Here is a 16,328-nt window from a genome sequence, read left to right as displayed (position 1 = left end):
GCCCTGGTATGCAAAAGAACGCTGTCCATATGACTTTGTTTTCATTGTGGGAGTAATGAGTATACAATTGTCAGAAGAGGAGCATAAGTATCTTGCTGGTGTGTACACATGGGTGAGGTCGGATAGGTATGTTGGACTAGAGTCAGACAGTGAAACGTAGCACAGAGAACAAATTTTGTGTTTGATTCTGGATCGAATGGATAGCCAGTGTATGGTACAGAGCAGTGGGGAGGTGTGCTCTGATCGTGGTACTCTAAGTATGGTCCAAGCAATTGAGTTACAATAGTCCAGTCTTGAAAGTACTAATGAACACACAAGTGTTTTAGTGGCATCAACTGAAAGATATTTGCGAATTGAGCTGATGCGTCTCAGCTCAAGATATGCAGCGTTGCATATGTTCATGACATGTTTGTGCAATGTCAGAGTACTGTCCAGAGTAATACCTAGGTTTCCCACTGATTGTGTGAATTTAATGTTGGTACTGCTGATCTTTATTGTTTGAGGTAAAGGATGTGAATGAGAAAGTCTTTGTGTTGTGATCAGAATGGCCTCAGTTTTATCATCATTCATCTGCAGCTTGTTACATGTCATCCATGATTTCACATCAGAAATGCACCTCTCTACACCTTGGATGGTAGCATCAACTTCAGCTGGGTGGCTAGATTTGTATATTTGGGTGTCATCAGTGTACAATTGGTGAGACACTGGATGATGATCTATGACACTTGAGAGCGACTGAGTGTACAGAATGAAGAGAACAGGTCCAAGAACAGACTCCTGTGGAACACCACAACACAGATCAACTGGGCTGGAGTGTATTCCATTTGCAGATACAATTTGTGTCCTGTTGACCAAATAGGACTTGAACCACAGTAAGGCTGTATCATGAATGCCAAATACATGCTGGAGATGGTGAAGTAATATATTATGGTCTATTGTGTCAAATGCTGCAGACAAATCAAGGAGGGCAAGGACTGTAATCTTTCCGCTATCCAACGCAGAGAGAATGTCATTAAATACTTTTACAAGAGTAGTTTCAGTACTGTGGCAAAGGCAATATGCAGATTGTACATTGCTAAAAAGACTGTTTGAATTTAGATGAGATACAAGCTGGGATAGAACAACCTTTTCTAAGATTTTTTATATGAATTGGAGATTAGAAACTGGGCGGTAGTTATTTAAATCGTTATGGTCTAGTGTTGGTTTCTTCAGCAGAGGCTTTACAATGGCAGTTTTGAAAAATGATGGGAATTCCCCAGATGAGAGAGAGGTATTAATAACATCAGTTAGTGAAGGCAATACTGGATCTAAGAACTCAAGCAGCAGTGATGTTGGAATTGGATCAAGTTCACATGACTTTGGTGCACTCTTCATCAGGACTGTACGTACGAAATCCATAGACAGGTTCAAATGCTGCTAATGGCTGCCACTCAAATTCTGTATCCCAACTGTATGGTGATGATGAGTCAATTGAAATTGTGGTGTCAAGCTTATCTCTAATGGTTTGTACTTTGTCACGGAAGAAATTTGCAAACATGTCCAGAAGGTCGACTGGAGAGAAGGTAGTTGGAAGTGGTGTTGATTTGTTCCTTGACATTAGCTTGTTAGTAATCTTGAAGAGCTCTTTGCAGCTGGAACTTTCCATGATCTTAGTAGTGTAGTGGGCTGATTTTGCTGCATGGACTATATTTGTGACATTCTTCTTAGCGGCTTCATAGATTTGCTTATGAATAGTGAGTCTGGTGGAAAGCCAAAGCCTCTCAGCTTTACAACGGTCTCTTTTAGCAGTGTGAAGCTGGTCCCTAACACTGCTATACCATAGAGAACACTTTTGAATTGATACTCTGCACTTGGTAGCTGGTGCATGTTTGTCAAGCAATGAACGCAGGCAGTTATCGAGTTATTCTGCGGTAGGAGGTAAGCAAGTTGATAAGCTAGCTTGGATGTTGTGCATTAGTTTGGTTCTATTTATCATACGGCGGTTTCTCTTAGAAGCAGATAAAGAGGGAGGGTTAGGGACTGATACATCAAGATGGCATATAATGCAGAGGTGATCTGATGCAAGATCATGGGTTACCAGGGAGGACCGTAGAATGTTTTCATCAGGTCTATGAAGAATCCAGTCTAAAATGCAACTGTGTTTATGGGTGGGTTGGTTAAATGACTGTTTCAGGTTGAAAACATTAATGGAATCTATGAGTTTTGATGCATTTGGGTTTCCAGGACAGTCAAAGTGAAAGTTAAATTCATTTCATTTGTGATGGAGAGAGAGAGAGAGAGAGAGAGAGAAAGAGAGAGAGAAGTGAGGACAGAGAGATGTATAAAACCAATACTAGAGGTAGAGCAAATATGAATCAACTCCCTTTCTATATCAGTGACATTATATCTTTTTTATATGAGACTACATTCCTCAATTTGCTTTTATCTTTCATAACCATTAATTTTTTTAAGATGGATTTTAATTAAAACAAATATGTAAATACTAAACTCTTCTCCATAATGATGTATTATGTGTTGGCAACAGATTAAATAAAATAGTAATTTGGAAAATATTAATTCTTATTAAGTTATATTACATTTCCTTGTGAATTCTAATTATTTTATTGTGAACAGACCCATGTGAAGGAGAGAACACATAGTTTTATCGGGACATATATCCTTCACAGCAACAGACAGTTTTAGAATAATACATAATGCAGAAAAGGTGAAGTAATTGATAATTGATCCTGACCTTAAACATAAAACTATGACTGTGATACATGAGGTGCCATAAAAAAGAGAACCACAAGACCACCATGTTTCATTATTAAACTTCAAAAAGCTAAGAAATAATGCGAAAACAAAAGCAACATTACCATGAAATATATATCAATAATTGCAGTTGCAACAGTTGATAAATGAAGGGGAGATTTCCATTGGCAAATAAGTAACAGTAAAAAGGAATACTATCCTCAACACATTTTTAAGAATCAAATGTGTTTGACCACTAAAAAATCATTAATGAAAGTAATGACTAGTGTGCAAACTCCATCTGGAGAATAAAAATAACAAATGTTCTATTCAATGGTTAGTTACTGTATTACAACAGATTTGAGATAAGACCACAGACAAAATCTGCAAAGAGCTAGAAGCAGGAACAAAATAAATCACAATTACAATAAATGTTACCTGGACAATCCTGGGGTGGGTGGGGAAATAGCCTAAATACTGGGTTATGATAAAATGGTACCAAAAAATGTTACATTTCACACTGTAAAATGTTGCACATACTGAAAATACTTTATTTGTGATATACAACTTGAAGCAAATTGAATTTTCTCAGAGAGTAATTGGCAGTCATAATAATGGTGGTCAAAAGAAAAAGAATGAGATCTTCTGCAGATGAACCAGTATCATGGGTGAGATGTTGTAACCTTCCAGAAAGTGAGGATCAATTCTCATCATATAGTTATGGGTATTTTCTATCCAGAAAAGTGTAAGCATTAACAACAGGTTATGTATTACTGATATATAAGTAATGATATTTACAAGATGTTGCAAAATTTTCAAAAAGATGTGCTGGTGACCCTGTCGGGCCTGAGGTTGTCACCTTTTTCACTTTAGACCAACTAATTTCATAAGAAGTCTTTTAAAGCAAGCTCATTTTAATATGGCTATCCAGCCATTCAGGAGGAGCAGCAATAACATAATTTTCAAGATCGATACAAAGGTAGCCATATTTGATGCAAAATCAGCACCTTTTTCATTGAGAACAAACAAGAGATAATAAATTGTCTTTGAGTACAAAAATGTCCATGTTAATACAAACATCTGATATTGATAACAAGATTTTCAAGATAGCTATGACAACAACTATATTGGATATGAGATTAGTACATACAACCAGACATCATAAGAAGCCCTTTGATATGTGATATATTAATATGACTATCCATTCAAAAGTAACAAAAACACTTTCTTCAAGCTGGCTGCCATATTGGATGTCTGAGGGTCACCCTTTTCACTTAAAACCTTGAGATGAATGTTTTCTAGAATGGTTTGAGGAAATCCTCCCAGTAATTTAGGAGTAGTACTGAAAACAAATTCGAGCAAATGGCTATCAAATGACAGACAGATGATGGATGGACAAAAGGCCATTTCATAAGAGCTTCTGATCTATGATTGGTACAGCTAGAAATAGAATCATGACTCTGACCTTGAAAATAGGACCCCCAATATAGTATGTGGCACTCCTTCATCAAGATTCATACCTTAATCACAAATAGCTCTAAAATAATAGAATGGAATGAAAATTGCAAGAGAAAAATCAAAATATTGAGCCATGGCCATGATTTTAAAAACAGGACCCCCAAAGTGGTTTGTAACACAAATTCTAATGATGATGCATAAATATACCAAGTTTGATCCCTTAATCTCAAATGGCTAGAAAATTTAATGTGGAAAGGAAAGTTCAAAATATTGCACTGAAACCTTGACCTTTGAAGATTGATATGTAACTTACCATCTGCTCCCCCACCAAAAACTACTTTTTTATAACAGTAACATATTACTGCATTTTTGAATTTCACCATTTAGGAGGGAGGCTGATGGCCTCAACAAATCTGGTATAGAAAACTATTGTACTTATGATGATAGAAGTGTGTGTTCATTATTGTAAAAGCTTGTGTGACATGTTGTGCCATTAGTGTAAGGCCCAACCAATAATATCTTTGCTCTCATGTGTCAACGATTGAAGATAAATGGTGGAGAAAGTAGTATAAGATGCTGGATGGTGGATTTTATAACATCGTCCAAAGATGAGTGATTTAAACAGGCCCAACATGTAGGAATAACCCAATCTTCATCAGCTTTAATTCTCATGCAAGAAAGAGCCTTCTCAATGAGAAACTGATAAAGTCTTTTGATTATGAGGACAGTTGACCTAGAAATAGTGGCCACTGAAATATCAGAGGAAGCATTCAGAAATGCAATAATAGCAGGTAATGTATTACTGTTATAAAACTGTAGTTTATTAGTCATACTGGCTTTCTTGCTTGTTTACTTAAGACTAACCTTCAGAAGCCTCAAGCAAGAAAGCCAACATGACTAATTAAATGTTATGATAAATGTTCTACAGTGCATGTTATGTAAGCACGAGCAATTGATTGGCAAATAAACGATGCCCTATTTTGTTGTAACTAGTGGTACCTAAATATGCAGACTCTCAAGCTACATGTATCATACATGTGGCAACTTATTTTCCCATGTTTTATATCCCTTTTTTTACTAAAAAGGATTTATTCTGAATAATTTTTTGAAGGTACATAAGCTACATAGTATGATTCTCCATTCCTTCTTTTAGTTTAATGATGGTAATTCGAGTTTGTATATATGGTACAGTAATACCAGGTGTTCACTTGTATAAGTTTCTTTGGTTAGAATGGAGATGCTACAGCATTACAGTGATCATTCTTGGGATTGAAACTAATTGCTGACAATGATATTGTTGTGGTTTATTTTCAGATTTTAGTATTGTTGTAAGGTTAGAAACATTCATAGATTGACCTGAATAATGTTTAGATTTAACATTCTAGTTACTGAAGAAAAATGTAATAATTGGGAGATCTCTGCAAAAATTGGGAGATAATATGAAATCGGGAGGTAGGCGTGGAAAAACCCCCAAAATCGTTAAGTTTTTTCCTCCCACTGGAGAGTTGACAGGTATGTTCATGGTAAGGACAGCAAGAAAATGGTCTTATGGGCAAGGTTCTCATAGGAAGCTTCACTCAAAGGTTCCTAAGGGAGTATTCACAATGCCTAAAGAACACACAAAAGATTCTGTCAAGGCACTGAAGCTAAATATACCTTATGTGATCAGACAAATGAGGGGCTGACCCTATAACCCTTAACAGCAGACACCAAACATTCTCCTTCCTCAAAAAGGAAGAGAAGAAAATCTACAACAGCATTTAAACGGAACAGCTAAGATCAATGCATTTCCTACTGCACCAATTCCAAAAGATTCATCATCCGAATTGGAAACCCTAGAATTGGCAGCCTCTCAGTCTGGACAATGCAGTTGGCAACCTTGCTCAAAAACTGGTCCCGTCAGATTGATTGGCTTCTGAAAAGGTATGCAGTTAATACTTACCTGAACACCAGTTACCAAGAAGGGGAACAATGAACAGAAGCATTGATGCTAAACAGGATGCAAATGATAAAATGAAGGGGAGAAGAAGAAAAAATCGCTCAGTGAATACAACTGTACATGATATTATGTCTCAAAACAAGAACAATGGCAAATTACAATGAACAACTTGGTACTCATGTTGCCAACATTAAATCTAGGGAAAACGAGGAAGGTATTCCATATGTTGGCTGTGAACATGGAATGAGATCATGTTGTTTTCAATTCTGGTACTTTAATTATTAAGTGGGGGCGGGACTGTTTAATTTATAGACATTGGAACTTAGTGTCCTAGAAAAGGTATGCAATCCAATAATAGCAGTTACATATTACTGCTATTATAATGCTGTTTTGTACTTACTGGGAAGAATGGTGTCGCTGTTGAGAACCCAGTGAAGGACCTCTCTTCTCCTTCAGAGTCTTGGAAATCTGTTCTGACATTTCCTTCATCTTCTGAAATGCCTGTAAATGACAATATAGTGTTCAAGCATGGTTTACCCCGTAAAAATTGCTGAAGCTATGGATTTTTAGTGTACGTTGATTTGAATTTTTAATGTAGCTTTAAAAAAATTTCAGTTATATCACTGATGTCTGCAGTGTGGCAGTTTATAGTGATGTCTAGCACTGTGGCATCATGCCACAGACATGTAGCATGATGTCCCACCCAGTCACATTGTCTTGACACCAGGATGACCAGTCCTAACACTGACCTCTTAACAATGAGCGCAAAGTGAGACAGTTATTAGTACCATTTCTATAAGTCTTTGGTATGACTCAGGGTGGGTTCAAACCTGCAACCTCTAGCATCCAAGGCAGAAGCTCTAACGACGAGGCCACCAGAGTAGTCAGCAATGAAACTGACTTAAAACCACATTTATATTTGTACAAGAAATAGAGACAAAATAACTGATTGATGGAAATTATGTTTTTTTTCAAAGATTACTAATGTTAATTTATAAAAGACACCTGGGAAGAGTACGATTTACCACAAGTATAATCATATGATAAGAAGGACCTGCAGGACTCCAAAATGTCTGCATGATAATCAATATTAATTTCCTGTGCATCTTGACATAATTGCACTAAATGCATTATGCACAAGTACATTAGCATTTGAATTTGCTTGTCTGCTGCATTTTAGATAAATTTAAAAATGGGTAATTACACCATCATCACATCCTTATTCTTACATGCATCACTCACTGAGCCAATGATGCGTCATTGCATTCTACCATAGTCCTTAAGAAAATCATTTTAAAATTTTTTGATTTTCCTGGCGATTTGCCAAGCAGTGAAGAATACTACTTGCATTCAACAAAACAGTGTCAGATCCTAATTAGAAAATAAAATGTTTATTGAGTGTAGCCTATGGGTTTCTGCATGGGATAAAAAAGTGAACTGGTATGATTAAGTTCTTTCCAGACAGGTAACTTGTACCAAAAATTAAATTTCCCAACAAGTTTTCAACTATTTCCAGAAAATTCAACATAACCCAAAATGATTTGTGGATGTGCAGTGTCCCAATTAATCGTTCCAAAAAGGACACATAAAAAAAATTAAAATGCCCCAAAACTTTTCAACCATTTTCAGAAAATTCAACACAACCTATGCTGATTTTGGATTTGCTGTGTCCATAATAATACCTAACATAAGCTATTCCTGGTGCATGAAAAATGAGGAAAAAGGAAGAAACTATATGATAGGAACTTCATGATATTCTGAACAGCATACAGGGCAGCTCAAATATTTTTTCATCCATTTGTCCAGGACTAGTGGTTGCATAAAATTTGCTTGTCCACCTACCTTTCTACTTGTACTAAAATTTTCAAAATCTTGCGTTGATTTGACTTTAATTCATAAATAAAAAAATGTACACAATTTTTGTTTCCTCAGTGGGATGTCTTTATAGCTTTTTATAGTCAGGATATCCTATATACACTCGACCTTGTTCTAATACAGTAGCATACATTTTTACATCAGCAATTATGAAGAGGAATGTAATAAATTCAGACTTTCAATAAATTCTTCTCGTAAGGTACGACAGAACAAAGACATGCGAAAATAGTTGGATTTATCCATTCAAGCCGACCCAGAAAATTATGATAAGACATACATGAGTGATCCTTGTCAAGACAGTTGTAAGAAATATGCAAAATATTTAGCTTTAAAATCATCAAAAGATAAAATTATATTAAATTTTACAGTAGAGAACTTTTGTTTTATCTATCTTTGTACCTTAAAAGTATATGTCAATATTTAAAGTTATCAAAAAAGATTTATGTAATTAGTACATGGAGATTTATGTAACTAGTACATGGAGATTTATGTAATTAGTACATGGAGATTTATGTAATTAGTACATGGAGATTTATGTAATTAGTACATGGAGATTTATGTAATTAGTACATGGAGATAGATAAGTAGATGTAAATTATAGTCTGACTCTACATCCCCGTTTGTTTGTACCCCCCTACCGATTTCAAAAACGAGAACGTTTAATGTGATAAAAATCGCACAGAACTAAGTCAATTGAATCAATGATCTATAATTTCTAACCTGTGACCAGAATGGCACTAATGCTGGCATCCCCTGCACCATTTCATGCTTAACGGATTTTCCATACTAACACGGCGCCATATTGCGTACACTATAGGCAAGTTTATTTCCATCAGACAACATAATGATGTAGTTCATCCTGTTCGGCACTGCTGAATAATTGCGGTAAATTACATAATGTTCAGAGTTTGGAATTATATCCCTCTGCATATATGAACATAGAAATTAAACCGCTTGTTAAATCCACATGAAGAGCAAATTTGTAGTTGTCATTTTTTTCCTTTGCATGATTCGACATTGTAAATATTGGAAGCAGACGACTTATGTATGTACATCTGTAGTCGTGATACACCCCTTTGCTGAAAATGGACTTGTCCAGAAACTGGAAATGGATCTGAGCATGTCCATCTATTACACTGAAAACTTCCGTTAAGCATGAAACATGCATAAGATGACGGTGTTAGGGCCACTCTACTCAAGAGTCAGGTTAGAAACTATAAATCAATGAATGAATTGACTAAGTTCCTTGCACCTTTTATCACAGATAAGTAGGTGTCAATTAGTACATGTAGATAGATATGTAGATATGTAGATGTCAATTAGTTCATGTAGATCGATAAGTATATTTCAATAGTACATGCAGATAGATAAGTAGACGTCAATTAGTACATGTAGATACATAAGTATATGTCAATTAGTACATATAGATAGGTATGTAGATGTCAATTAGTACATGTAGATAGATAAGTAGATGTTAATTAGTACATGTAGATAGATAAGTATATGAGGAGAGAAAGAAAGAGTCAGAATGCTGATACATTCAGAAGTACACATATACATATAACAACTTGAAGGTGTTCCAAAATGTAAAATGTCAAAGGTTGGGTGGCATTGTAAAATGTGTTGGCATATTGGTCATATTCCTGGCATGCTCAAAATATGTAACAGACTACAGACAAACCTAGATTTATCAACTGTTCTGATGCCATTCTTATCCTTGACAGGATAACCCAAATAATTATATACAAACTGAATTCATTGGTGATTTTAGCTCAGCCAATTTTTTTCAACTTAGACTGCTCCAGTTGATCAGATGCAGGATTCATATTAGTCACCATTTTGCATTGCATCATACATCACAAATGTTTTAGTGACTAGCATAAATCAGTAACCATTAGTTACATCATAGGTTCCACACCCATAATGCAATATGAGCCCTCACAAAGATAAAAATCTGGCACTTATTTTAATGTAATAATTTTGATAGAAAAAATATATGTTCAAAAATTATTAACAATTTGATGTCTTTCGTTAAATATGGAAGGCATTATGGTATTTTCTTAAAGCAGAAGAAATACAGCACTTTCCTCATGAAACCCACATACTACTTCCAGAATGTACAACGCAATTGCTTGACATTCTAATGTTAAACAAATAAAAAGTCAGAAGATTAATAATTCATGACCATTGAAAATTAAAGTCACATTTCCAAGGTAACTATTATTTTGTATCAATCTTCACCTTCTGCACTGTCATTATATTAAAATGGCAAATTACTATTTCATTGGTATCATTTCACCTGCATAAAGCAAACAGGTGTGAAATGGCCAGTTCTGAAAAAAATCACCTGCACTAAAAAAGTTTGTTATTTATTCAGAATTCAACTATTTATAGAAAATTCAACATAACCTACTCTGCTCTGTGGTCCAAGTTAGTACCTAACACAAGCAAGATCATCTTTGTGCACCTAAATTTTTTACTAATGCATGGGATTGTATACAAAATTTTTAAAAAATAAGGAAATACATAAAGAACTTAATTTGTGTAGTGATAACAATAATTTCACGCTTCCAGTATACCCCAACCGAACTTAAATCCAAATGAATGAATGCAATTAATCTGTGTTTATGAGAGAGAGAGAGAGAAAGAGAGAGAGAGAAAGGGAAAGATTTCATCCTTTCTTCATGAAATCTTTGCTCAGTGTACATTAATTTCAATCAAGCTGAATCTTTTGTCAATGAGCAAACACTAATAAATTTCTTTTAGAAATACATGCCATATTCCTCCAGTGATCTATTTCAAATTCAAAAAATTAGCAATAATTATATCCATAATGCTCTATTCGGTCTGAAAACTCAAAAAAGATCATACATGCTGCATACTTTTCACCTTTACATTTAACATACTGAGCTGTTTGTACACTTCCTGTGGACTTCATTTGGCAAATTGTCCCTCTAAGCTCATTCATATCAAGCTGTAATCACTGCTATGAATTCACTGATCTGACACTTCTCACAGCATGTTCAAAGATGTCACTAGTGTGTTATGCAACTTACACGATATCCTACCCTACTGATTACCTCAATAAAATACACACTGATCTGACATTTCTCACAGCATGTTCAAAGGTGTCACTAGTGTGTTATGCAACTTACACAATATCCTACCCTACTGATTACCTCAATAAAATACACACTGATCTGACACTTCTCACAGCATGTTCAAAGGTGTCACTAGTGTGTTATGCAACTTACACGATATCCTACCCTACTGATTACCTCAATAAAATACACACTGATCTTCCTCATAATCACATTCATTCAAGACCTTGCGCAAATTTAAAGTTTGATCAAAATTGCATTAAAAAATATTGCATCCAGCATGGTGACAAGCTCAACCAATCTAATGCACAAGACAACCTCTTTATTTTTTGTTTATATCTCGCTCATCATTCCAAGTCTGATCAAAATTTGTTCATAAAGATGACATCTTGAGTGGTAACAAGGTCAGAAAATCTGCTGCAAGGTACCCTAATTAAAATACATGTATCCCACTCAATATCGAATATGTCTATGATCTTAATCATATAACCCCACGTTTCAAGTTTGATCAAAACTGAATCAGAAATATGACCTCCAGAGTGGACAACATACACTGTACCATACCATAAGCTCACCCGGCACAAAGATGTGTGCAAATACTGCCATAAAAAATTCTGTCATATACTGCAACTAGCTGCTGGACAAAAAGTGCAATAACTCCAAGATATATTGTGTGAGCTTAGAGAGTTGTTGTTATTTGCATCTTCAAATGATGGTCATAACATCCACAAAGTTTCATGGCTTCATCAGATACAACACCCACTATGTAGGGCTTCTGCCAAGGCAAGCTTGACAAAAATGACCATTTTCAGAGAACAAACCTAAGAAGTAGTCAAGCTAGTTCATAAAGTTGCTTTGATTGTATGTTGGTAATCAGAATCATCGCTTCTAATGTAACAACTGTGACTATCATTCTGTTAACATTTTTCTTATAGTAAATTACGTTTGTCCATACATACTTACCCAATCATATTAACATTAGGAAATTACTCTCTGCTACCTCTGAGTAAGGCTTTCCTTGAAAGACATACAAATTTCTTTCTCTTTACACATCTTATAAATAAAGGGGAGTAAGTCTTACAGATGAAGTTGATTGACTTCACCAAGTCTCAAACCATGTTACTTTTGAACACCAGAGTCGTGTCAATTGCTCATATTTGTGACCTGAAATCAACAAAAGTTAACCTTATCCTATGAGATTATGTGGATCTAATAACCCCCTTAAGCTAAGCTGCTAACACTTGTGGCATTATGTCTTGCTTCCTGCCTTAGCCAGCAAGATGAGCCTTCGATGGCTGCTGCAGGCATTCTCTGTACACCTCAGATAGCATTTAAGGGGGAATACCAGTTATTTAAGCATCACTTCTCTTTAATGGATCAAGTGAGAAGGAAAGAGAACAGAGAGTTATTTGCTGGTTGCCTATCAATGGTAGCCTAGTTTTAGAAATAAAACTAGGTTGCAGCATTAGATCCACTAAGATGTCAGAATGGAATTGCATGTAGTTTTGATCCATGCAGCACACTCACCCTGCAAGCTGAACCCAGCACTATCAGGAAGCATCTGTTATAGCATAATTGCTTCAGTGAGGTGGAAGACTCAAAACTAAGCTGAGTTGATCCACATCTAGAACCATGAGTGGTTCCATTCTGGGAACAAGGTGAGCAAGGATACACAGAAAGTGGCCAACAAGTCAGAAAGGTTATTGTTGTGGGCAATATTGTCTGTTCCATAACATCTTAAATGTGTCTGAGACCATGGAAAGGTATCTCTCAGTTGTGATAGGGGTTAGCTTATCATCTTCACACAGAAAAAGAATAAAGTTAGCAAGTTGGGGAATGGAGGGTGAGAGCGGTGTGACATCATTAACATGACACCAGTTGTTGAAAATGCATTACCTCCACTCATATGCCAACAAAGAAGAAGGCTGTCTAGCTATACTGATCCTCTCACATTCAAAGTACTAAACCATTTTCCTTGACATGAGTCCTTAATTTACCAGGATCACAAATTTCATGAGAATCATAATTTATACAACAACTGACAACTAGTAAAATTTCTGAGAGTGGGTGACACTCATTATCATCAACATCCACTGAGGCCTTGACTTTGTAAATACCCTTTACTGCCAGTGGATGAGGCATTCTGACAGAGGCAAAATTCTGTACAGTGCTTTAATTGTGGCCTTAAGACTAAATTCAGTTTTTTCCATGGCTGGACTGAAATGTGCAGGCAAGTTCATGTTGCCCAATCACTGACCAGGGGATTATCATCCTTCTGTGCACTCTGCATCCTGGGATAAAACGTTCTGTAAGGCAATGATGTTGCCAAATCATCACCATGCATAAAGACGATTCTAATTGTTGGATATGCAAGTAGGGCTGGCCAAGTTGTGTTCAGCATGAAGCATGGTCTAGCTGGAGAATACCAGCCTGATGTGGTCAGATAAGCTAGGCCAGATGGCTCCAAATGTAATGCTGGCTCACAATGTATTGATATCATGGATATGGTCAGTCTGGCTGGTCCATCCAACCTGTAAGGGTGATCTGCTTGGTGTAGGATACTGTTGCTGTTGGAAGGGTCCAGAAAACTGCTGTTTGCCAGTTTAAAACATATTCCTGACTGCCAAAACCATACACTGAATGTCCAGATGGCTGACTGGCTGGTGAGCAGCCAGGATGGCAAATGTCGAATGATATAACTTGCAGACCAGTCTGGCCAGCAAAGTTTAAAAACATCCCCCAGGCCTGGTTTCAACACTGCTACATCCATATCTATGCACATGCATGAATTAGGAATTATGCCCTGTGGGCTGCCAAACTAGTTTAAAAATGGTCCTAGTTTTGTCCAAATTACTCATCTACATTCTAGACAACAGAGATGGCTAGCTGTAGTATACATATCGTGCATAATTTCAATATAGCTGACATGACTTTGACTGGATCTGTTTTAGGTATCTTTGTGAGGGATGGACATCATATCAACATCCACATAAAACTTACACACTTCTGAACTTAATTTATTAGATGCCTTCTTTTGTGGCCCTTCAATTGCCTTTTCAAAATCTTAGACCAAATGTCTTCTGCCCAAATTACACACATGCTATAAATGTGTGAGGAAGAACATTTTGTGAAGACCAGGCAAGTCTCACGATTGTCCTCCAAGACATTACAGCATCTGCACTGACATTTCTGTAATGAAAGAGAAACACACACAAAATCAAACAGGTGCATACAAAAAATATATAAAATGTTCAAATAGACGAACATGCATCACCAAGACAACCTAAGAAGTGCTAAATAAACTTCACAGAGCAATAAACTGGTGAAAACTTTGTTACCAGTCTATATCATAATGACAACGGCAATCAGTTAAAAAGGCATCAATACAAATAAATTCACTGGGATGAACAAAACTGTTATGTACACCAGGTATGTCAACCTTATGTCTTAATATCCCACTGAAAATAAATGTTGGAATGTCAAAGTTAATGTAAATTGCAATGGATTCTTTGGAGACACTGATCACAGTTGCAAGTGAAAGTTTAAACTATAACGGGAACCAGGGGAGTTAATCTGCTAGAGTTACTTTCTATAGTCTATACAAGAGACGGAATGAAACTTTTTTTCATCTTTCAGGGAGGGCAGGACTTGCAGGTGGCAGAGAATAATTTCCTATTGTTAATGAGATCAGGTAATGCATTTCATAGAGAAAAAGAGTTTTACTTGCTTATGATAATGACAACTATTCTATTACGATTTGCATTAGGACTTAATGAAATGAATACATGACTTGATGTAAATATTTGTCAACACTTCTTCCAAATCTAGCTCTCAATGACGGATGCTATTAATGTATTATTTTAATACGATTTGAATGGTAATGTGATAATGAATTATTTTAATATGATTTGAATGGTATGCTATTAATGTATTATTTTAATATTATTTGAATGGTATGCCATTAATGTATTAGTTTAATATGATTTTAATGGTATGCTATTAATGTATTATTTTAATATGATTTGAATGGTATGCTATTGATGTATTAATACGATTTGAATGGTATGCTATTAATGTATTAGTTTAATATTATTTGAATGGTATGCTATTGTATTATTTTAATACAATTTGAATGGTATGCTATTAATGTATTAATACGATTTGAATGGTATGCTATTAATGTATTATTTTAATACCATTTGAATGGTATGCTATTGTATTATTTTAATACAATTTAAATGGTATGCTATTAATGTATTATTTTAATACAATTTGAATGGTATGCTATTAATGTATTATTTTAATACGATTTGAATGGTATGCTATTAATGTATTATTTTAATATGATTTGAATGGTATGCTATTGATGTATTAATACGATTTGGATGGTATGCTATTAATGTATTAGTTTAATATTATTTGAATGGTATGCTATTAATGTATTAATACGATTTGAATGGTATGCTATTAATGTATTATTTTAATACGATTTGAATAGTATGCTATTGTATTATTTTAATACAATTTGAATGGTATGCTATTAATGTATTATTTTAATACAATTTGAATGGTGTGCTATTAATGTATTATTTTAATACGATTTGAATGGTATGCTATTACGGTATTAATACGATTTGAATGGTATGCTATTAATGTATTATTTTAATACGATTTGAATGGTATGCTATTAATGTATTAGTTTAATATTATTTGAATGGTATGCTATTAATGTATTATTTTAATACGATTTGAATGGTATGCTATTACAGTATTAATACGATTTGAATGGTATGCTATTAATGTATTATTTTAATACGATCTGAATGGTATGCTATTACGGTATTAATACGATTTGAATGGTATGCTATTAATGTATTAGTTTAATATTATTTGAATGGTATGCTATTAATGTATTATTTTAATATAATTTGAATGGTAATGTGTTAATGAATTATTTTAATGATTTGAATGGTATGCTATTAATGTATTATTTTAATACGATTTGAATGGTATGCTATTACGATATTAATACGATTTGAATGGTATGCTATTAATGTATTATTTTAATACGATTTGAATGGTATGCTATTAATGTATTAGTTTAATATTATTTGAATGGTATGCTATTAATGTATTATGTTAATACGATTTGAATGGTATGCTATTACAGTATTAATACGATTTGAATGGTATGCTATTAATGTATTATTTTAATACGATTTGAA

The 16,328-nt window shown here is 34.8% G+C and overlaps 1 protein-coding gene across 3 annotated transcripts in view; it reads right to left on the bottom strand.

Moving 5' to 3' along the window:
* Nucleotides 1-16,328, bottom strand: part of LOC149805428 (uncharacterized) — an 89,098-nt gene that overhangs the window by 60,602 nt on the left and 12,168 nt on the right. For all 3 annotated transcript variants that reach the window (XM_089950007.1, XM_089950005.1, XM_089950008.1), the window contains one exon: nucleotides 6,528-6,628. In XM_089950007.1, the coding sequence (XP_089806133.1) occupies nucleotides 6,528-6,628 (101 nt within the window). The remainder of the gene's footprint in view (nucleotides 1-6,527; nucleotides 6,629-16,328) is intronic.

The sequence above is a fragment of the Sinohyriopsis cumingii genome, chromosome 2 (genome assembly GCF_028554795.1).
Source record: "Sinohyriopsis cumingii isolate HCF-2022 chromosome 2, ASM2855479v2, whole genome shotgun sequence".
Classification (NCBI taxonomy): domain Eukaryota; kingdom Metazoa; phylum Mollusca; class Bivalvia; order Unionida; family Unionidae; genus Sinohyriopsis; species Sinohyriopsis cumingii.
Note: the sequence above shows the minus strand (reverse complement) of the source record. Positions and strands in the feature narration are given on the sequence as shown.